The 22370-nt window shown below is 36.9% G+C and overlaps 1 protein-coding gene across 12 annotated transcripts in view; it reads right to left on the bottom strand.

The window, feature by feature from the left end:
• RHOT1 (ras homolog family member T1) overlaps positions 1-22370 on the bottom strand; it is a 61102-nt gene that overhangs the window by 12989 nt on the left and 25743 nt on the right. For 6 of the 12 annotated variants that reach the window (XM_027975277.2, XM_027975275.2, XM_027975281.3 and 3 more), the window contains exons 7-20: positions 21756-21864; positions 21347-21448; positions 14233-14331; positions 13604-13712; positions 12727-12847; positions 10474-10558; positions 9741-9886; positions 8368-8468; positions 6829-6959; positions 6102-6185; positions 4967-5086; positions 3342-3544; positions 2188-2283; positions 378-500 (exon numbers count right to left, since the gene is read on the bottom strand). In XM_027975277.2, the coding sequence (XP_027831078.1) occupies positions 378-500; positions 2188-2283; positions 3342-3544; positions 4967-5086; positions 6102-6185; positions 6829-6959; positions 8368-8468; positions 9741-9886; positions 10474-10558; positions 12727-12847; positions 13604-13712; positions 14233-14331; positions 21347-21448; positions 21756-21864 (1629 nt within the window). The remainder of the gene's footprint in view (positions 1-377; positions 501-2187; positions 2284-3341; positions 3545-4966; positions 5087-6101; positions 6186-6828; positions 6960-8367; positions 8469-9740; positions 9887-10473; positions 10559-12726; positions 12848-13603; positions 13713-14232; positions 14332-21346; positions 21449-21755; positions 21865-22370) is intronic. The other 6 variants (XM_027975278.2, XM_060395236.1, XM_027975276.2 and 3 more) reach the window with 3 other exon arrangements.

Genomic DNA, 22370 nt, shown 5'->3' on the forward strand with positions numbered 1-22370 from the left:
TGAATACATTATAACATTTGGGATCAATGTCTCTTTTCCTCACTAAAGTCCTAATCTATTTCTGCAACTCTCAGCCGTAAGATTTTCAATCTCCCTACACATTTTTATCCTCTAATTTAAAAAATACTTTAACCTTCTGAATTAAAAAGGCAAAAATCTTACTTCAGAGTCCCCTAAATGTATCTATTAATTTTTAAACATTGAGGATGATTCCAGAACTAAACATTATCACCACGGTGAGAATTTTAGTGGAAGTTAGTTGGGCATCAGTTGGCTTGTTGTCTTGGTAGTGAGTATCTATGTAATAAATAGCCATCCACTTTTCTCCTTTTGTATTTTAACAGAATGCCTGGTACCCAGTAAATAAAGTTAAGAACCTGTTAAGAACTGCAGTGAAGATTTTGTTCTTTACAGATTGCAGCAAGTCTGAGTTGAGGAAGCTCTGACAGATGCAAAAGGTGCACCTGTTGCAGGTGCACATACAGCGTAACCGGGCATGGCTGCGAAAACACACAGAAGGACAGGAGTTGAGTTCTTACTTACAAATATGGCACAAGTCAGAGAGTGCCAACTTAAAAAAAAAAAGACTTAGGCATAAGCAACACTAAGGAAAAGGACAGTGCGGGGCATGCTAAAGTTGTGCAGAATTCCACGTTTACAAAAAAATATAATCAACAGCAATAGCTCCCTCCTCCCTCCCTATAGAAAATCTGAGGAAAATCAGCTAATACGTTTGCTTCTTTTTTGGAGGGGGGATAGAATTATTAGTACAAGGGTTTTAGTGGAATAAATATGCACAGCAATAGATGGCACCCTCATCTAAATCAATAAAAGAAAAACTGAGTAAGCCATAGCATCCACTGAAAGGTCAGAGTTGGCTAGCATTGAAACCACCACCCCCTCCTCCCCCCTCAGATTACACATGCCTGAAAACCAGGAAGGAGAATAGTGACAAGTACACGAAAGAGTCAAAAGACGAGTGTGTATATTCAACCTGAGGAGATATGAGCATCGTCTTTAATCCATCAAGCACCGTGGCTCCCCGAGGAAATCAAAGTGCTTCATATATTTCTACTTGAACCCAAAATATGGGGTTAATTTTCATCTGCTACCAGCAGCTAAGTATCTGCTAACATAGCAGCTAAGTATGATAACATGAAACTGTGGGTAAGGGTGTAAAAATCAACAATGGATCCAATTGACCTTAGATACAAAATTTAGGGAGGCTTTCTGACTCCTTTCTGGTTGAGTGAGTTGTACTAGTTGGTACAGGCACGTGGAGCCATTTCACCTCCACTTTAAAGACCAAAGTAGGGGGTCTCCAATGACTGCTCAGTGGTCAGAGCCGCTCAGACAGACAAGGCCATCACACCACCCCTCAAGAGGCACTGGCGCAGAACCCACTCAGAAGAGCGCCACTTGATGAATCGATTATATCCTTTCCTGTAACACCTGAACATTTTTCAGAGGCTTCTCTAAAGGAGAAGTCCTTCTCAAAGCACTGGCCCAAACTGACTTGGCTTAGCTTGTGAAATCTGATGAGACCACAGCACACAGTGGCATGATTGTGGAGATTAGCAGCATCCCAATAATGCCTAATTCTCAACATGAAGAAAAACAAGAATTAATTTTTCAAAAGGCTCTTATAGGCTAGAGATACTCCATTTTAAAATTTGACTTGTGATGATGAACATAGCACTGGTACTAAGTCACTGCCAGCTGTCATACTGGAATCCATCTGTTATTTTATAATTGAATCTGACTCTTCAACATACACAGGCTCCGCCCACCAAAAAGGAGGGATGCAAAGTATGCTTAGCAACAGGGAGATGCTTCATGAGAAGTAGTTTCTGATTAACCATATAAACAAGTGTCCATGTATGTACATTTATCATATACACACGTGCACACACACACACACACACACTCACAAATATTGCAGTAAAATTTTAAAAACACAGTTGCAATTATTTACAAGATTAAGATAGTGCATTTACATAGTGAAAAAAAAAAAGACACCATAGTATACAGTTAGGCAGTAAGACTGACCAAGCAGTGCGTTTCTGGATAATTACTAATTACGGTGAAAGAGATCTGGTCATCTAGAAGAAAATGTCAACAAAATCCCACAGAAGCCATAAGGAAAAAGTAACTTACAAAGGAAGCCATAAAGAAAAAGTAACTTACAAAGCAGTTTTTAGAAAGACCCAGATTTTTCTCAAATTCTCTATTCTATCAGTGCTGCCCATGTCTCGGTAGAGTCTGTCTTTGTAATGATCCTCTCTGTAGATAACATACACGAGAGTTTTAAAGCAAAGGTAAACAGAAATAAGGTTTTGCTTATCTAATAGTAATAGGAATGACTTCTCTTCCAATACAAATAGAACTTCAAGGGTTTGCAGCATTTTTTTTAAGTATTAGTTAATGGAATAGCAATAAAGTTAACTCTGCTTTGAAAAATCTGTACAGATTAACATGCTTTTTGAAAAACCTCAGCTTCTAGCAATTTTTGAGTATAACTCTATTATACTGTAGTTTTCATAAGAAAAAAATAACTTGGAGAATAACATAATAATAAATGAAATAAACTATGAAGTTCTGAGAAACGCACTGCCTGAAAAACTACCTTGTCACAGAACAGAATTTATACGAACACAGTACTTGAGGAGAATGCCATTAAGAGCCATGCAATTTTAAGGCAGTTAGTAAACTACAAAGATGACCACAGTCATGTGCTTGTGCATATGCATGTATAAATATATAATAAATGTACATAAAACTTGTGGCTCATAACACTCAATGTAAAACATTTTTATAGAGGGAATTCCAATTACAACTGCTTTTAACAGCACTAACAAAAGATGTTATATCCTGAATTCAAACATACCCGTAATTTAAACAGAGATTCATAAACAATTTTAGAATCCTTCACATACTCGAAGTCAATTGATCAGCAGAAAAAAACATAAAAATGAAATTTTTGTTCATATGAAAATGCTTTATTAGCATGATGTCAATCCCACTTTATGGCAGTAAGACTAATTTTTTAAATGCGAAGTGAGGGGCTGAGTTTTACTGTACTATCTTATTAAGATAGTTACAGCCTACTCAAAAATATTCAAATATTGTCAGATTATGTATACTTTATATAATTATATTCATACAATTCTATTCTGGTATTCAAACTAAACTTGCATTTACTCAAACTTGTCCCTTCTCATTACAAAGTCTCTGTTGCTGAACAACTTCTCTGACAGAGAGTCCACCCTCACGGCTAACAATGACATGCAGTGCTACCACGAACCATGCAACATGAAAATGACGGCCGAGCAAGTACTTACGGGTACATGGCCATCGTTGTCAATTTAACAAAGATATCTTTGCTGGGTGCATCAGCAGTATTGCAAGTGAAGGCTTGTGGCGGAGGCATTTTGTGTTTCCTGCAGAAATCAGTAGGTGAAATACTATACTCTTGTTTAACTTCATGCAGGTCTGACTTTGCAGCTACGATTAAGCAAGGTATTCTGCTGTCCATAAAGTGTTGCTATAGAATAAAAAGTGAAATCAAAATCTGATGACAAGCTCAAAAATTACTAAATTTCATTCAACGGGCACTGAAATTTTTCTCTAGATAGGCAATCATCAACAGTTTCAGGGAGAAAGTAAATGAAGAGGCAAGGACTGGCAGATGTCTAGGTCACTGACGTAATAAGACCAGGGCCACTTTTCTAATGCAGATAATGATACAAACCTATAACAATTCTTCAAATTCACTGTAATTTAAAAAAAAATTTTTTTAAAGATCTAACACTTTGAAATAGAAAGAAATCCACCTAATTTCTTCTATCCTAAAACACACTATTTTCATTTTTTTATATTACCTCTAGTCCTTAGGGCTTCCCTGGTAGCCCAGGACAGTAAAGAATCTGCCTGCAATGCAGGAAACCTGGGTTCGATTCTTAGACTGGGAAGATTCCCTGGAGAAGGGCATGGCTACCCACTCCAGTATTCTTGCCTGGAGAATTCCATGGATAAAGGAGCCTGGCGGGCTACACTTTCTAGTCCTTAAGCACATGCATACACACACACACACACACACACACACACACACACACACACACAGATATTTACCTAGTGGCAGTCTTGCTGGATATTACTATTGAAAATACTGTATTCAATGCAGGAAACCTGGGTTCGATTCTTAGACTGGGAAGATTCCCTGGAGAAGGGCATGGCTACCCACTCCAGTATTCTTGCCTGGAGAATTCCATGGATAAAGGAGCCTGGCGGGCTACACTTTCTAGTCCTTAAGCACATGCATACACACACACACACACACACACACACACACACACACAGATATTTACCTAGTGGCAGTCTTGCTGGATATTACTATTGAAAATACTGTATTTTCCATGTTTTCAGAATTCAAAACCATTATTTTTAATGACTATATAAATTTCACAGGATTATTTTATCTCAATTTGGTAAACTACCTTCCTACTGTTAGATATGTGGATTATTTCCAGGTTTTTGCTATTAAAAACAATCCTAGAGGAAATTCCTTTGTACATTTAGTTTTTTTACTCTTATTGAATCTTGTTGACAATCTCAAAGTAACTTACAACTTTTGAAGCCTCATGTTTATCTCCTTGCTCCATTAATCTTCTTGGTATAATTGGCAATATGTAAACCATGTGCATTTCTAAGAACTTTCACTAATGCAGAGGTTCTTAACCAGGGACGCACATCAGAATCACTCGTGGAAAAAAGTATTTTTAAAAATACAGATGTCTGGGACTGTACCACCTCAGAATGAAACCAGAACCTTTAGGGATAGGATGTATCTATCTTTAAAAAGCTCCACAGATAATTTTCTTGCATTTCCTTGGTTAGAAAGCACATTACAATTCCATTAAACTCCTTACAAAGTTAAACTCAGTTATAGGCCAAAATTGAAACAAACCTTAAAAATCCTGGCACAGTATTCAAAGGATTTAGGGTTACTGACATCATATACCAGGCACACAACATCACAAAGGATCTCAGCCTCAGTCAAAAATTCCGATTCTGAGATATCATGCAACTTGGAAAAAGAAAAAGACAGTGAGAAACATAAGTATCATAACACTGATGCAAAATTAAAGTCACGAAGTTTTATTACTTGCTTAATTTGACTTAATTTAAAAATACTAGTTAAGCATAATTTTCCAGACTCATTAGAAGTAAGACACAGAGATAAACAAGTAGCTTTCTGATTTTTGTAGATGAAAAATGGTGATTAAGGTCCTATAGAAACTAACATTTACTGAGTGACTAAAGTGTGCTGGGCAGGCCCTTTACATGCATTCTCTACCTAGTAAAGATAACAAACAGGTTACAGAGATTAGGTCAACTGCCAAAGATAACTCAAACCAAAATATGAATTCAGATGATTCCCAATGGGAAGCCCAGGTGGCGCAGTGGTAAATAATCAGCCTGCTAAGCAGGAGACCTGGGTTCACCTGGGGTCGGGAAGATGCCCTGGAGAAGGAAACGATAACCCACACCAGTATTCTTGCCTGGAAATTCCATGGACAGAGAAGCCTGATGGGCTATAGTCCATGGGGTGGCAGAGTTGGACATGACTGGGCACATACACACGACTCCCAGGTGGTTTTTCTTTCTGCCACACCACTCTTCTCCCCACCAATCAAAAACACAAAGCAAAGGATGGTACACTAAGGTTATCACTGACCACAGATAAACTACCACACACCTGCACTAAAGCCTTCAAACTAATTTCTAGTCAATAGGAAAGGACGTAATTTTTTAAAATATAAATGAAAGAAAGACCAAGTGGACTGAATTTTTTTTTTTTACTTTTTTATGGTGGTATTACATACAATTAACTGCACAAATAGATAAATTTTTACCTGTATCTACAACCATGTAATCACCACACAGATTTAAGAGAACTAAAATTAAATCTAATGACTAAGTCAGGTAGAAAAATAAAGTCACACAAAAGCCATTAAATTAAATCCAATTATGTTCTCAAAGAGTCATTTTAAAAATGTACCCAATAATTAATAATCTTTATATGCCAGAAAATTTCTTACCAACAAGTATTTCTCTTGTCCATAGACATAAACAGTGTTAATTGCATAGTACGATTTATGATCATCACGAATTTTCTTCTGCCTCTGAAAACAACCAAAAATCTCAGTATTAACAGTAAGAAATCACAGTAACTAGTTTTCATCAGCACATGTACTTTGTGTATATGTGTGGGTGTGTTACCAAAAAAAGGACATTCTTCCCTATGCTATATATTATTTATCAGTACAAAGAGCATATTGATTTTGTTTCTTAGTTCTTAGGCTCTAAAATAAGAGATGCATTTGTTCTTCAGAAAGGGAAAGCAGTAGCTGAAAAGGAAGTAAACTGTATTCACTGAGCCACCTGCTGGCAGTTCTCATTACACTATGATTTGGCCTGCTATTTCACCTGAAAATATGTCAACCTCTTTACTCAAGGCAGTAGTCACAATCAGCTATCAGCAATGTAGAGTGCTACATTTACTTCATGCCAAGCCCTGTGTCTGATACTTTCATATGTGTATTTATTTAATCTCCATCCAAACGTTAAAAAAAGACACCATCAAATGATGGCTAATACCAATGAAGCAAAGATAAAGCTAGTTCAAAGAGATTACTGTTGTATTTTAGTTGTACTTTACTATTTTACCTATATATCATCTAAAAAGGTTAACGGTTATGAAAAAATTATGTAAACACATGACTATAAGAATCTACTGAGTAAAGTTCTAACTTTCTGAGCTCTCACCATTAAGTTTCTTCCAAGAAGAGCCTGAAGAACTCCACTTTTCCCACAGTTTTTCATCCCAATTACATTACATCGGAATACGTTTCTTTGAGTTTGTTTTTTCTGAAGGTCTATCTTTTTATCTCTTGTTACTAAAAAGGAAAATAAAAAGCTAATTATGTACCACGTACACTCACTGAGCCTTTACTTCACCTTCTGCAAAATATGATACTGCTATTTATTATTTTTATGAAGCATTTGATCAATAAACAAACTGTATGATAGCCAACCTGTATGAAAAATGATACAGAAGATAATACAGAAGGGCCACTCTAGTGAAAAAGGTGCATTTCTGAAAGTCAGTTGTAAATTTCTAGCAATCACATATTTATTTTATCATAAAATAAGTAGTACCTTTACATAAGAAAACAATATTCCCAAAAGGAACGAAAATTACAATGAAGGTAGCACACACTACATCCCATCTTTTTTTCTATCACTGTCGTAACAAATGATAAACTGAAAGATGCCACCTCAAAACATTAGTCTCTTGGGTCTGTAAAGAGAAAGGTGATAGGCACTCTAGATTTCCAAGGTAAATCTGTAAAAGAGGCAATGCTGAAAACAATCCTGTATCAGCAGAGCAACGGGCATCTTTCTTGAGGGAAAGAGACCTCCTTAAGCTGCACCCAAAGATTTGATTACAAGAAAGCTCACCAGAGACACTATTTATAGTAACAAAAAACTGAAAATGATAAAAAACACAAAATTATGGAATAGTTCAGTAAGTTATAGACTACCCATACGATGATACATTATATAATATTAAAGATATATAAAATACACTTATCGATAATAGAAATATGTCCACAATATTTTGTTGAGTGAAAGAACCTCATGCTGGCTAATTCCTTATTCTTTGGTGCTGAAGTAAATACTGTCTAATTGGTTAAGTATTTTTTAAAGGGTACTTGCTCTGTCAATTTCTCACAGGTTGTCTTCTTATAACAAGGCTTCCTATAAGATACGTGCCTATTTTTTCCCACCAATTAGGATATAAAAACTTCTTGAAATGATCAGTTCCCTAGTTTATTATTTCATATTACATCTATATATATTTTTTAAGTGTAGCACATTATTTGGCAAGAATGCCTGTTTAACATTACAAGATCTGTAAAAAATTTATTAATGTGGTAAAAGGTTATAAAACTGAGATGTACAATCAGTTCAATATGAGGATCATGTGTTAATACCCATTGTTTTTATTATTTAAAGAAAATTAAAACACAAGATGGACTATAAATACTTTTAATGTCTATAGCCTTCCCTAATTTTCATCCATGAAGTTACCCTCAGGGGTAGACTAGAAGTAAAACCTTTACTCTTTCTTTCTTGATAAATAAGAAATCAAGCACTTCAGTTCCAAAGAGATTATCAAATTGTGGGCAAACAAGAGTATAAACAGGAAGACTAATGAAGATGCATTTATTTTCACTCTTTTTACATATGAAACTCAAAACTTGAAAAAAATATCTAACTAAAGAGTATTTACTCACTTACCTGTGATGGCTGAAGCCTGAGATTCTTGTTCAGTCAATATTGAATAGCCTAGATAACCCAAATACTCCAGGCACCGCTGTACATCTAAATAGGTTGTGAGCCTAGGAAAAAGTTGAAAACGCGAGAAGTTTCTAAAAGAATATCTATTTTAAAAAATCACAACGGCTCAAATAGCTTTAACACCAGACCCAGATGATTTTTGTCAGACTGCTTTAATTTCCCACATGCCCAACCATGGCTCTTCCTTCCTACAGTGACATCCTTAGGGCAGAGAAGAAAGGGGACCACCACGTAAGGGGTGGAGGAGGCTCCTGTGCCTACTCCATCAGCCTGGAAAGAGCAAAGCCACACAGATGAGCAGTGAGCACCAAGAGCACCCAGTGCTCTAGGTAAGATCTACAGCACAGATATTTTATGTTATCTGCTTCCCGAGTTACACAATGTACTGCAAGTACTGGCTAGTTAAGGATTTAATTCTGAAAGGGCTTGCAAAAGGTGCAAAACTGAAAGGTTGAAAGGCACTTGAAATTAGTTGGCCTGTCTTAGGAGATGAAAAAGAACAGAGCCTGGTGTTGAGAAAGTTATTCTCACCAAGGTTAAAGTATTAAATCATTATGCACAAGCAGAGGATTTTCCTATCGCCCTAGACAATAGGTCAACTTTGCTGTATCTAGACTGTAGACACCCTCACTAAGCCCAAGAGTGCATCCAAAGCAAACAACAATCCCTCAAAGTGTCTTCCACGTCAAGTAAAATATGCTCTCCCCACATTCCAAAAAATATGGGTTTCCCAGGTGGTGCTAATGGTTAAGAACCATCTGCCAATGCAGGAGATATAAGAGACGCGGGTTTGATCCAAGTCAGGAAGATTCCCTACAGAAAGGCATGGCAACCCACTCCAGTATTCTTGCCTGGAGAATCCCATGAACAGAGGAGCCTGGCAGGCTACAGCCCATAGGGTCACAAGGAGTTGGACATGGCTAAAGTGACTTACATATTCCAAAAATAAAATAATTGTGTAATAACAGTGATGATTCCTATTCCCTTAATCAAAAAAGTTTTAAAACACAACACTGCAAATCAACTATACTCCAATAAAATTGTTTTGAAAGTATTAATGTTTAGTTCCATTTTGATATTAATGTTTCCCTGTACATAATCCAAAAGCAAGCACATCCCTTCCTGATAAATTTATAAACATTTATAGTTCATCTTAGAGATAGCAGTGGCAGTATATTAATAAATTCTGCTCACAGGCAGCTAAGATGGAAGCATTTCATAACATCTGACAAATTCACAAAATAACGCATGTAATGTACCACAATTTCAAAGCAGCTGTAACTCTAAAGGAAAGAAGTGAGCTCTATACTCACGTCCACTGGGAAAGGAATCCCTGGTAGGTTATCCAGCCTTTTTCATTTGTACAAACTGTGTTATTCACATCTGGCCCCCAAGGTATGTAAGGGAAAACTTTAAACAAATCCTTAAGCTCATCAGGTGACAGAGCACAGTCTCTATCCTGAAGATACACAAGGAAGTATACATAATGTTTAGATATCTAAGAGGATAATTCCCAAACACGAGAGCCTCCTAATCTTGTAAAGCTATGTTTCCAAAAACTAACCCATGAAAATAAATTTTACATTTTATCAAGAAAACTCCTTGCATGTATGTACGGAAACCTATGCAAGAATCTATCAGAAACTAGACTTTTTCATCTTGAGAAAATAATAAAGTAAATAAGAAAAAGCATTTTTACTAGTTTTAAGAGCTTTTGAATAATTTTTGGCTATGAGACATGAGCGGGGCTAGTGGTAAAGAATACGTCTGCCAATGCAGGAGGCATAAGAGACATGAGTTTGATCCCTGGGTCAGGAAAGTTCCCTGGAGAAGGAAATGACAACCCATTCCAGTATTCTTGCCTAGAGAACCACCTGGATAGAGAAGCCTAGTGGGCTAGAGTCCACAGGGTCGCAAAAAGCCACACATGACTGAAGCGACTTAGCACACATGATATGAGCACCCAATAGCTCAGGGAACAGAGCTACATTACTCACAGAAAAACATTTTATCATACATCACAGAGAGCTGCAGCTGAAAGCTTACCAAATCATGCTTATCAAAAGTACTTTGGAGAAACAAATATGCATGATGATTTAATTCAGTGGTGCAATCAGGAGGTATTTTTAGCCTGTTGATGAAACAAAAAAGTAAATCATTAATCAAATATTAAACTTTAATTTGAGAAATGAATATGAAATGGCAACAAGTTCTTTTTGTGAGATGAAAGCACTTATAGAATAGGTTTGCTGCAGCCATTTAGACTTTCCCAGGGGAAGTCACTGCACTGCTATGGTCATCCTCAGAAGAGCCGTAATAGTGCTCCTTCCAAGGTGACATATACATTTTCTTAACTGTCTGAAGGGCAGGTTGTATTAAAAAATGTACAGAAAATACTGATTAAACTCTAATCAGTTTCTAGCAGTTTCTCCTACACACCAACTGTAAGTCAAAATTATGAGCTTTATACAGTATCAACATTGTAATGAGTTGAAAATGATGCAAAGAGATGTTATTTCTCCCTGATTTGATTTCTGACCCACCCTAAATTTGAATCAATAAACATTTATCAAATGCACTGAGATACTGGGGACATGAAAACACGACCGGCTTTCTGCCTCTAAGGAACCACATTCAAGCTTGAGGCGGACCACAAGCAGATCATCTCACCATCTCAACGGAAAGAGGCAACCACTGCGTGGGCGAACTACCGATGCCAGGGGAGCTCCTGAGAAAGCAGACTCCTTGGTCTGGGGATGGGAAGGTGTCAGCACTGCTGAGAGACACTGTACTTGAACTGAGACTTGAAGGATAACAGACACGAGTGGGGTGGAGGGAGAAGGAGGAAGAGTAGAAATACCATGGGCAGAAGCCCAGGGTGGGAAATACTATCTGACCTGTGGACTACAAGTAGTTTAGTATTTACTTCTAGAGTGAAGGCAGAGAGTGAGTCAGAGCAGAACAGATCAGGAATGACTTTCTATGCCTGGTTAGGAAGCTTGGGCTTTTACCCTGTCTTGAAGGCAAAGTGACATGGCAAAATCTGCGTTATGCATCTATCAGTATTAATTCTTGCCACAACGTGAAGGACGGGAGTAGAGAGTTTAATAAGGAGACTCAAGACGTGGCTCTAAAGGGGCTATTTTACAAGAAATTAAAGGTAGAGTGCACAAAGAAATTAAAAGAGATTTTAGCGTAAGTCACAAAGCCATAAAAGATGGAGTTTCCTTACTGTCATACTTTACAAAGCAATAAACAACTTCTTACGTTCTGTAAAATTTACCTACCCACATAAATGGCAAGGAAAAGAAAGCTTGATAAAAAGGTCTTGGGACAAATGCATTCATTCCATACGTATTTATTGAAAAATCTGGGAAATTACTTGTCAAGTTTGAATAACTTTGACAAGGGAAGTTTCAACTTAGAACTGATTAATGGACCAGGAATCCAACCACAAAGTATTCTGCTTCCTCGGTGACGGGGAAGGAAAAAATGACAGCTTTTCTGAACCCTTACGTGGAGAGCTAGCAGTACCATGCTAAAATTTAAAAAAAGGAGAACATGAAGATAATGTGCTATTGAAAGAATGAAGAAAAAAGGCAAAAGGATCAAAGGCCTGATCCTGGGAAGTCACCTCCCTGAGAAGCCTCCTTCCCTTGGGTACAGGAGAGGCATCCTACAGTAAGGCAGTCTCCTATTTCAGGATGATGCTGGGTTCATTGCTAAACAAACAGAACTTAAACACATTACTATTTAAAGGAAACTAACCACAGAGAGACTGGTTGCTTAGGAAAAGTACTTTATCCTAAACTGAGAACAGGCTATAAAACTCAGGGAGGACAAAGAAAAACGCTAACCAATATATTTTTGACTCCTTTGATTCCAAAAACAAGTTCATCTAGCTTCTCTTATCTCCTTCCTCAATAAAACGAATTTTAAAATATAACTGTATTCTCCATAAGAAGAAGAGCAAGAGGCTGAGCCATGCTATAAATCAGTGGCTCTTAAGTGGGGATCATCTCACTCCCACGGGCACATTTCTGGCTGTCACGACTAGGGGAAGAGGTGTTGTTGGCATCTAAGGATGTGCTAATAAACATCCTGTAAAGCATAGAACAGGCTCTACAATAATGAACTATCTGGTCCAAAATGTCAGCAGTGCCGAGGCTGAGAAACTCTGCTATAAACGGCTCTATAAATCTAAATTATTCCCAACTAGCTCAAAGCCTACTACCTACATGCTAAATAAAACTTTAAAATACTGGCAAGTGAAATCAATTAGAAGCCAAAGGTACATACAAGGGGAATAAATATTCGGGTGTCAAATCCAGATCGTCATCATAACCAAATCGTCGAAGCACAGTCCAAGTAGTTTCATGTCTCCCTCTCTGAATAAAAAGTGTATGTAAAAAAAGAAAACCTGAAATAAAATAAATTAGTAAATATAGCTGATGTGCAAATGGGTACAGGGTCACATGGGAGACAAGCATGTAACACACAATGGCAAGAGCTAGACTCACGACCACATGTGTACTAGCTGTTCATACTGCAGGTCAGACCAAGACCAAGTTCACGAGCGTCTCAAAGAGCTGATTTCAGAATCATTCCACATATACACCCAGATCAACAAAAGGTGGAACTGGATGAAAGGGCCAAAAACACATCCCAAGGTGTATACTGACATCCACAGAGTTATATGATAAAAACAAATAAAATCATTTTTGACATCTGTGTGCTTATTTCTATAACGAGAAAGTTGGTTTCTGATTTCACTGTGGCTCTATAACATATTTTACTTGGTACTTGGAACATTCGGTACTTGGTAAATTTGATTGGGAGATAAAATGTCTTCCTTAAAAATAATTTCTATTTAGAGGATGCTTATGAGTAATAAGAATTTTAAGATAAATTTGTTTCAGAATTCTTTTATCTTCAAAGGGAACTCTGCACTCTTGAAATCCAATAAATTTCCCTACCTCTAATTTATACTGACAGCAGAGGTAATTATCCCCACCGATGGCCTGCCTCTTCCAACTCTGAAACATCCAGGTTAGATTTTGTTACACTAGTAAACACAGACGCTTCCCTAAACATCTAGATAGCACTATAGACAGTTTCCTGCTGCCAAATTTTTTAAAAGTTTGAAAGGGGGGGGAAAAAAGCACCTTTCACCCACCTTTCAGTGTCAATCCACTGTCAGCCACACCATCACTTATATGTTTTCTGACCACATTTTTGACATCTTCCAGAGCTTGAGGGGCTAAGGGAGTGTTGAAACAAATTCTCTGGCAAAAGACATAAAGTTAAAAACAAATCAGCATTAAAGTCACAAATAATACAAATATTAGTCCACAGAGCAACATTAAATCAAAAAGTTGCAACCAAAGGAAACAAATTCTGAATTAGGACAGCCTCTACTTTGTATTAAGAAAAGCATGTCAGACCAAGAAGGGCAAGTTTTTCCTACCTTCCCCATCTGGTTCCCAAAACACAGAGCTCTTTGTGTAACTATGTTATACAACACCGAGAAGAAAAAATAATTCAGAATTCAGACTTCAAGTCATTCTTAATACACCCATTGTACACTGTGAAATGACACTCTCTCAGAGTCCCCTTAACTCCTAAGCAAAAGAGATTTTAGCCCATAGGTAAAGATCAAATAGCCTGATATAAAGAGAGATTTTACATGAAAGAGTATGCATGTTTATCAAAATACCATTCGTCATGCCAATAAATTTTTTATAGCTTCTCTCAGCAAAAAAAAAAAATCAAGATATACAAATATCTAAAATAAAAGAAAGCTACCTGAAAGAAGTTGAGTTCAGCATCATTGAGGGTACCATCATTATCTTGATCGGATATTTTGAATATACGAGTAAGGGCTTTTATACAGGCTGGTTTCATCTATAAATCATTGAGGAAAAATAAATTGTTTTAATGAAAATAGTTGGGATTTTAAAATATGGTTTTCATAAATATATTGAGAATTCTGAATGTTTTCACTTTCAAATACATAACATCAAATATAAACAACATGAAAAATTAACTAAAGCAAAGCCACTTTTATCCTCAAGCCACTTTAAGTAAATGAGACAATATTTACTTGGACCAATATCTGGAATAGTTAAACTCTCCCTTCATGACCACATACCTCTGAAGATGAGCAAAAGAGAAATCCATTTTTAGAAAAAGTCATTCTTCTAGTCATTTAGAAGAGACGCCCTCTCTCATTCCATGAGCTGACTTATAAAACTATAGCAAAGGCTCTTCTCTCTCAACTTCTCTGATTTTTGACCTCCTAGCAGTACTCTTGCCTGGAAAATACCATGGACGGAGGAGCCTGGTGGGCTGCAGTCCATGGGGTCACTAAGAGTCGGACACGACTGAGCGACTTCACTTTCACTTTTCACTTTCATGCATTGGAGGAGGACATGGCAACCCACTCCAGTATCCTTGCCTGGAGAATCCCAGAGATGGGAGAGCCTGGTGGGCTCCCATCTATGGAGTCACACAGAGTCGGACAGGACTGAAGCAACTTAGCAGCAGCAGCAAAATAGGACTAAATGTTTCGATCTGTAACTTGTGTTTATGTGTGTATGTATCGAAGCTGGGATATAAAATGTACTTCTTCCCAAGAAGATGACAAAACAGCATTGGTTGATGTGCAAAAGTTCTTTCTTTTTCACTACTTGCCTATCATAAAAATTATATTTTTCAAAAAAAGAACCTTGCCTTTTGTGACTCTGTAAAACTTTTATAAGAAAAGCTGCTGGAAAAAAAAAAAAAGAAAAGCTGCTGGAAATGTTATTTTGACAATTTTAATTTTAGGATTTATAATGGATAGAACAAATATTTGACTATTTAAAATAAGGCCCACGTGCTTCTAATTTATATAATTGCTATAGGAAAATCATAGTCAACAATTCTGAGAAAATAAAACTTTCAGGGACATTTTTGAACACTGCAAATGTGGAGGGAGATATCTTATGGACATCTGAGTGTGAGAAATGAGATGGTGATGTGAGAAAATGAATACTTGTTAGTTTATTTACTCCCATGATACGGCTATCCAGAGCAAGCAGTAATGAGTTTTGGTCACACTATCATAACAAACCTAAATGCATAAAATAATTTTTTAAAAATAGTAAGGAACAATTATCTTCCAAAATATGCACAATTCCTCCTCCTTTATTTTTTTTTGGTTTAAACAGGGGCTCTAGGAGACCAATTTGATAGAGTAATAAAAAGCTGAAATCTAAGATATAAAGACATTAGAAAGAACTGAGAAAAAGAAGTCAAACATTTAGGGAGCATGGTTAGGGATGTCTTTATTAAAAAGTGCTAAATGGACTATAACCTATCACGTCCATAATCATGAATAACATGATTTTTTTAACATTTTTATTTTGTATTGGGGTATAGCCAATTAACAATTTTGCTAGTAGTTTCAGGAGAACAGCAAAGGGACTCAGCCATACCTATACATGTAATGGATAACTTTTTAAGTAAAAACAAGTTATTGCTTCTGTAAATATGATCCTAATATTAGATATTCAAGATTACTGAAGATCACATTATATTTTATTTTCTCTTCTTTTAAAAATCTGTTGCATAATAATCTAGATATTTCAAAAAGGAACAATAGGTAGAATGATGCAAAAACCAGAATCTAAAAATAACTTTATTTGCAAGTGTTTTTTCCTTGTATCATAAAATGCTATGTTAAAAAAAAGTAATTGAAGAAAAATAAAGTGATGCATTTTTCTTTAAAGCTTGAAATGCATCAGGAGCTAAAGTGCTCTAAAGTATTGGCTCAATATGATATTTAAATATTAACCATCTTAAAATACAACACCAAAAAATGACTACTTCTTAAACGCATTAAAAATTACACTTCAATAAAACTTTAAAATGTGTTGTTTAGTTGCTAAGTCATGTTCAACTCTTTTGTGACCTCATCTTTTGTAGCCCACCAGGTTCCTCTGTCCGTGAGATTTTCCAGGCAAGAATACTGGAATGGGGTGCCATTTCCTTCTCCAGGGTATCTTCCTGACCCAGGGATTGAACCCATGTCTCTCGAATTGGCAGGATTCTTTACCACAGAGCCACAAGGCAAGTCCCACCCCTCTCCAAAGGAGACAAATTTTACAGTAATAAAAATAAACTCACTTTGCATGTAAGTAATCTAATCCTTACACAGATCTGTTTCATTATTAAGGTAAGCAGAGGACTCCATGGGTCATACAGAGTCCATCAACTATTGCAAACATATTTCCAGTTCAGGCTTTAATTATCTTGATTTGACCTACCTACCTCAAATCTACGTTAAAAGCTTATGAATGTTATCTAAATAAAAGACTCTATTGTAAGTTTAGACTCAAGGCTTCTGCTTGTATAAATCAAGGTATATAGTCTCTAAAAGTTACAGATTCTACCTTAGGAAGGTCTGCCTAAAAAATGACTAACAGATGGTAGTAAGTGTTTATTAGGGAAAGGAGGATTAGCAGATTAGCAGAACTAATAATAGGCCTAAGAAAAAAGTAGCAATTAGAGAACTGAGAACAAACAGAGGGGATTCAATGTACTGCCAGGCTAAGCTCAGAGGTAAATCTCTATAGAATGAGATGGCCTATTGGACTGCTAGGAAAGTTCCAGAATCTGTATTTTAAACAAGTATTTTAACCTAGTGACTATTACGAGGTGAATTTCGGAAATATTGAATTAAGGGCAAGTTAGAAAGAAACATTTCAGTTAAGAATATAAACCAGGATTAAGGAAGACTAAATCAGGGTCAGATTAAGGGATAACTCAGATTAATATTTATACCAGAGGTCAGCACTTTTATGGTAAAGCAATTAATAAAGACATAATGTCTAGATAAAGACATAGCAAATACTTTAGGCACTGGTGGCCAATAGGCAAAATCAAGGATATCATGTAGGTACTTACACAGCAAGAAATAACCAAATTTCCACAAAGTTTTTATTAAATTTAAAATATAATAGTAACTGAGTATACCTTTGCTCTATAGGTTTACTAATATTACAGAAGGATAGAATTCTTCTTGGAGGGATAACAACTGGCTTAGTTGGGGTTCAAAGTCAGTGTTCCCTATCTTGTAATAAACTATAATGGAAAATCAGTTCAGTTCAGTTGCTCAGTCATGTCTGACTCTTTGCGACTCTATGGATTATATAATCTGGAGAAGGAAATTATATAATAGAATACAATCTGCAAAAAAATCCTACAAAAACAAAAAAGACCACTGTGATACACACCAAAAACTAACTCAGTATTGTAAATCAACTATACTTTAATTTTTAAAAAAGCTAGCTTTCCCTATCATGAAAATCAATTGCAGATATTCAGCTATTAATGCTGATCTGTAATGAGATTTCATGTATTTCATCTTTGAAAATGTCTTTTTGCACAGACGAACAATCCCAATAGCGACACTGATCCATAAACATATAACTTTCTTTGAGCACATTCATCACTTGGAAGGCATTTATAGAATTCTATTTGATTCTTTTCTTGATATCTGCCTGTTAACATGGCATTACACTGCAGATTAATCAGTTCCAACTGAAGGTTGGGTGGAAGCACCTCAACTGCATGGTCAAATGGATTAGGAAATAAAAAAATTTCCTTTGCATGTGCATCGAGGTCCAAAAAAAACTGATGCTGGAATTATAGCTCAGAAAATATATCTGCTTTGCCATCTGAAGATCCACTTTTTTTCTCCTCTTGTTTTGGCATATGTGTGTACTGGCAATAAGAAAATAAAATGCTACATGTGGCACATGAGAGGCTGCTGCCAAGTCTGAAGTGTGTCGGTGCAGCTCGCAGGGCGACCAGCAGTGGTGTGATGACAGTCGCCACAGACAAGCTCTGCTGCAACCACATGACTGCCCTCACAGCAGGGAAGCGCAGACAGATGCGAGGGGATGAGCATGGCTGTGCTGCGACGAAGCTTACCTATGAGCGGTGAAATCTGAAGGCCTCATAAATTTCCCTCAAAACATTATTCTTTTTGACTTTTCCCCCAATCATTAAAAAATGCAAAATGTATCTTAGCTCACAGGCTATATAAAAGCTGGTGGCGGTCGACAGATGAATGGATAAAGTAGCTGTGGTACATATATATGATGGAATATTACTCAGCCATAAAAATCAATGCTGTGACTGACTCATTAGAGTCAGTTCTGATGAGGTGAATGAACCTAGTCTATTATATAGAGTGAAGGAAGTCAGAAAGAGAAAAACAAGTGTCATATACTAATGCAATATATGTAATCTAGAAAGATGGTACTGATGAAATTATTTGCAGAGCAGCAATGGAGACACAGACATACAGCACAGATTTATGGACAGGGTGGCAGGGAGGAAAGGGTGGGATGGATGGAGAGAATAAGATGGAAATATACATTACCATATGTAAAATAGATAGCCAATGGGAATTTGCTATATGACTCAGGGAACTCAAACCGGGGCTCTGTAACAACCTAGAGAGGCGGGGTGGGGAGGGAGGTTCAAGAGCAAGGGGACATATATATATCTATGGCTGATTCATGCTGATGCTTGGCAGAAACCAACATAATTCTGTAAAGCAATTATACTTCCATTAAAAAATAAATTTTAAAAAAAAGCAGGTAACAGGCCAAATTTGGCCCATGGGTCAGTTCTCCAACCGTTCACCTATAAATTTTTCCTGAAAAAAATCTTTTCAGGAAGCTTTTTTTCCCCAGCAAACTTCTATTCCTTAAAAGTTCAAAATAACAACAAAAGAAACAAATAACTCAATTAAGAGGTGGATAAAATACTTAAATACTTTCTCCAAAGGAGATACACAAATGGCCAATAAACACATGGAATGACGTTCAGTAGCATTAGCCATCATGGAAAAGCAGTTCAAACAATCTAAGATACCATCCCATCTACCAGGATGACTACAAACAAAGGCCAGGGGGAGGATAATAGGTGCTGGCAAAGATGGGGAGAAATTGGGACTTTAATTTTAGTGGTTCCTCAGTATGAGTAAAACACAGAATTACCATGTGACCTAGCAATTCCACTGCTAAACAGACATTCAAAACAGGGGTTCAAACTTGTGTGTGAATGTTCTTAGCACTATTCACAACAGCCAAAACGTGGAAGCAACCCAATTATCTACCAACAGTTGAATGGAAAAACAAAATATGCTATATCCGTACAATGAAGGGTCATTTGACCATAAAAAGGAATGAAGTACTAGTACCGCTACAACATGGATGTACCTTGGAAACATTATGCTCCGTCAAAGAAGCCAGACACAGAAGACCACATACTGCATGATTCCATTCATATGAAGTGCCCAAAATAGGCAAATTCAGAGAGACAGAGAGTAGACTAGTGGTTGCCGAAGACTAGGGGAAGGGGGAGGAGGGAATGGGAGTTACTGCTAATGGGTACAGGGTTTCTCTGGGGGTGATGAAATGCTCTGAAATCACACAACTTTGTGAATACACTAAAAATCACTGAAAAGAACAAAAAAGTGAATTTTATGGTATGTGAGTTATATCTCAATTTAAAATTTAATTTTAAAAGTCTATGGTGGGAGAAGGCAATGGCACCCCACTCCAGTACTCTTGCCTGGAAAATCCCATGGATGGAGGAGCCTGGTAGGCTGCAGTCCATGGGGTCGCTAAGAGTTGGACATGACTGAGCGACTTCACTTTTCACTTTCATGCATTGGAGAAGGAAATGGCAACCCACTCCAGTATTCTTGCTTGGAGAATCCCAGGGACGGGGGAGCCTGGTGGGCTGCTGTCTGTGAGGTCACACAGAGTTGGACACAACTGAAGCGACTTAGCAGCAGCAGCAGCAGGAGGAGCAGCAGCAGCAGCAGCAGCAGCAGCATGCCTTGCTGGGGTGGCTGCTTTAGTGAGTAATCTCTCTCAGTGTCCTGGGGGACTTGCGGTGTAAATTGAGCTTTTTCATGTACAAAACAGCCAGCCCCAGGGATGTTATCTGGGTTTAAGGACTGAAATAGTGTTCACTACTGCTTGTTAAATCAATGGTTTCTTTTATCAACTCCTAAAGGTGCATCTGGAAAGCACAGTGACAACATGATGGCCAGATACAAAATCCTTGACATTCGTGTAACTTTTTTCTAGTACAGACTTTAAATTACTGCCAATTTCAAGTGTTCTTAAAGAACAAAAGAATGGTAATAAATATTTCAAGCATTTGGAAAATCATAATGAAACTTGTATTACCTTTGTATTTTTGATAAAAATTCAAAATAAACTTCTAAATATCTTTTGATAAAAAAAAAAAAAAGTCTATGGTGGTTGGCAGTGGAAAGAACCAGACTGTGTGAAATTCCTTAAGTTTATTGACTTAAATAATTTTGCCTGTTACACATAATTAAAAAAAAAAAAAAACCTTTATACTTTGGCAGAAAAAAAGTCTATGGTAAAATATCGTTAAATTTTAGATATTTCATTAAGGAATTACTATGTTTCTAAGCTATGGAACAAAAGGGAGTATTCCAACTGTATTATATATCATATCCATGTCAAATAATTTTACAACTTTTTCGCTTGTGTGTTACTAAGTTCGTGGATTTTATTGTAGCAAAGCAAATAGACCATTAGTTAAGTCTTTGGACTTTTTGTTGTTACAGTTGCCAATTCTTCTGTTTATTTTAATTATATTTCTTAAAATAGTATTTGACCTGGCATATTATTCTGAGCATTAAATGTGACTGTCTTTGAAGAAAAGTACCTAGGAAATATAACAGTTTAGTAAGCAATAAATTTAAATTTCAGCAGTTTAGATGAACACTTAAGAGTTACTAACAATCAGTATCATAATGGAGTTGCTACCTACACATCCCAGTCCTTACTAACATAGTCTGATGGGATGGAGGGTTTACCTCTTTCTCCTCTGGGCAGTACAGGGGCCCTGTAGGATGAAGAACTGCTTTCTGTGCATAATAGAAGAGCTCTGATATGTTCTTCAGATTTTTTGCTGAACACTGAAAAGAAAATTTTAAGCAATTCAGAGAGAGAGAGAGCTAAAAACATTTAAAAAAAATTTTTTTTAACTATCAAGATTCCTTGAAGAAACTGAAAAAATCCAATTTTTTTTTTAGTGGATATCACCATATGATAGACTACAAAGAGCCCAGAGGCCAATTTCAAGTTCTCTGTTTTACTTGATTTACATGACTTCACAAACAGGAAATTTATTGCACCCCACATCTTCCCCCAGCTCCTATTCTGAACTTCAATTTAGTGAGAATTCACCAACCATAAATTTCAAAATCAAATGAGAAGGCATACCTCCACACAGGTTTCTATTTCTGTGTACTGGTTCATAATAGGAAGGATGGTCTCCATACTACTATATTCCACCAGGTCAGATTTGTTCCCAACCAATATCAAAGGCAGCCTGAAATAAACAGGGCACATGGTAATAATAAGGAAGGCAAAAGACATTAGATTTTATTTTAATGTACATTGTAACCTGGTAAAGTACAAGGATAAAGTAATTGAAGAGGGCGAACTATACAGGGTAATCAGGGAACAATCCCTCTGACAAAGCAGCATTTGAGGCAAGGAGTGAAGGATGAGATGGAACCTGTCAGGTGAAGAGCCTGGAAAGAGCTGGCTGGGACGAGCGACAGCATGTGGGAAAGCCCCAAACTGAAGAAACATCCCCGTGAGTCCGGAGAACAGAAAAATGCCAGAGCGGCTAAGGAGTACTGGTCAAAGGGGAAGACGTATGAAGCAGAGCTGGAGAGAAGAGCAAAGGCCAGATGCAAAAGGACTTTACAGCTACAGTAAAGAGAGTGTGTTTTAAGTGTAAAATGACATGATCTGATAGACATTTTTAAATGCAGTCACTTGTTATCTTTTAGAGATACATAGTGAAATAGTTAGAGTATGATACGATGT

The sequence above is a fragment of the Ovis aries genome, chromosome 11, assembly GCF_016772045.2.
Source record: "Ovis aries strain OAR_USU_Benz2616 breed Rambouillet chromosome 11, ARS-UI_Ramb_v3.0, whole genome shotgun sequence".
NCBI lineage: Eukaryota > Metazoa > Chordata > Mammalia > Artiodactyla > Bovidae > Ovis > Ovis aries.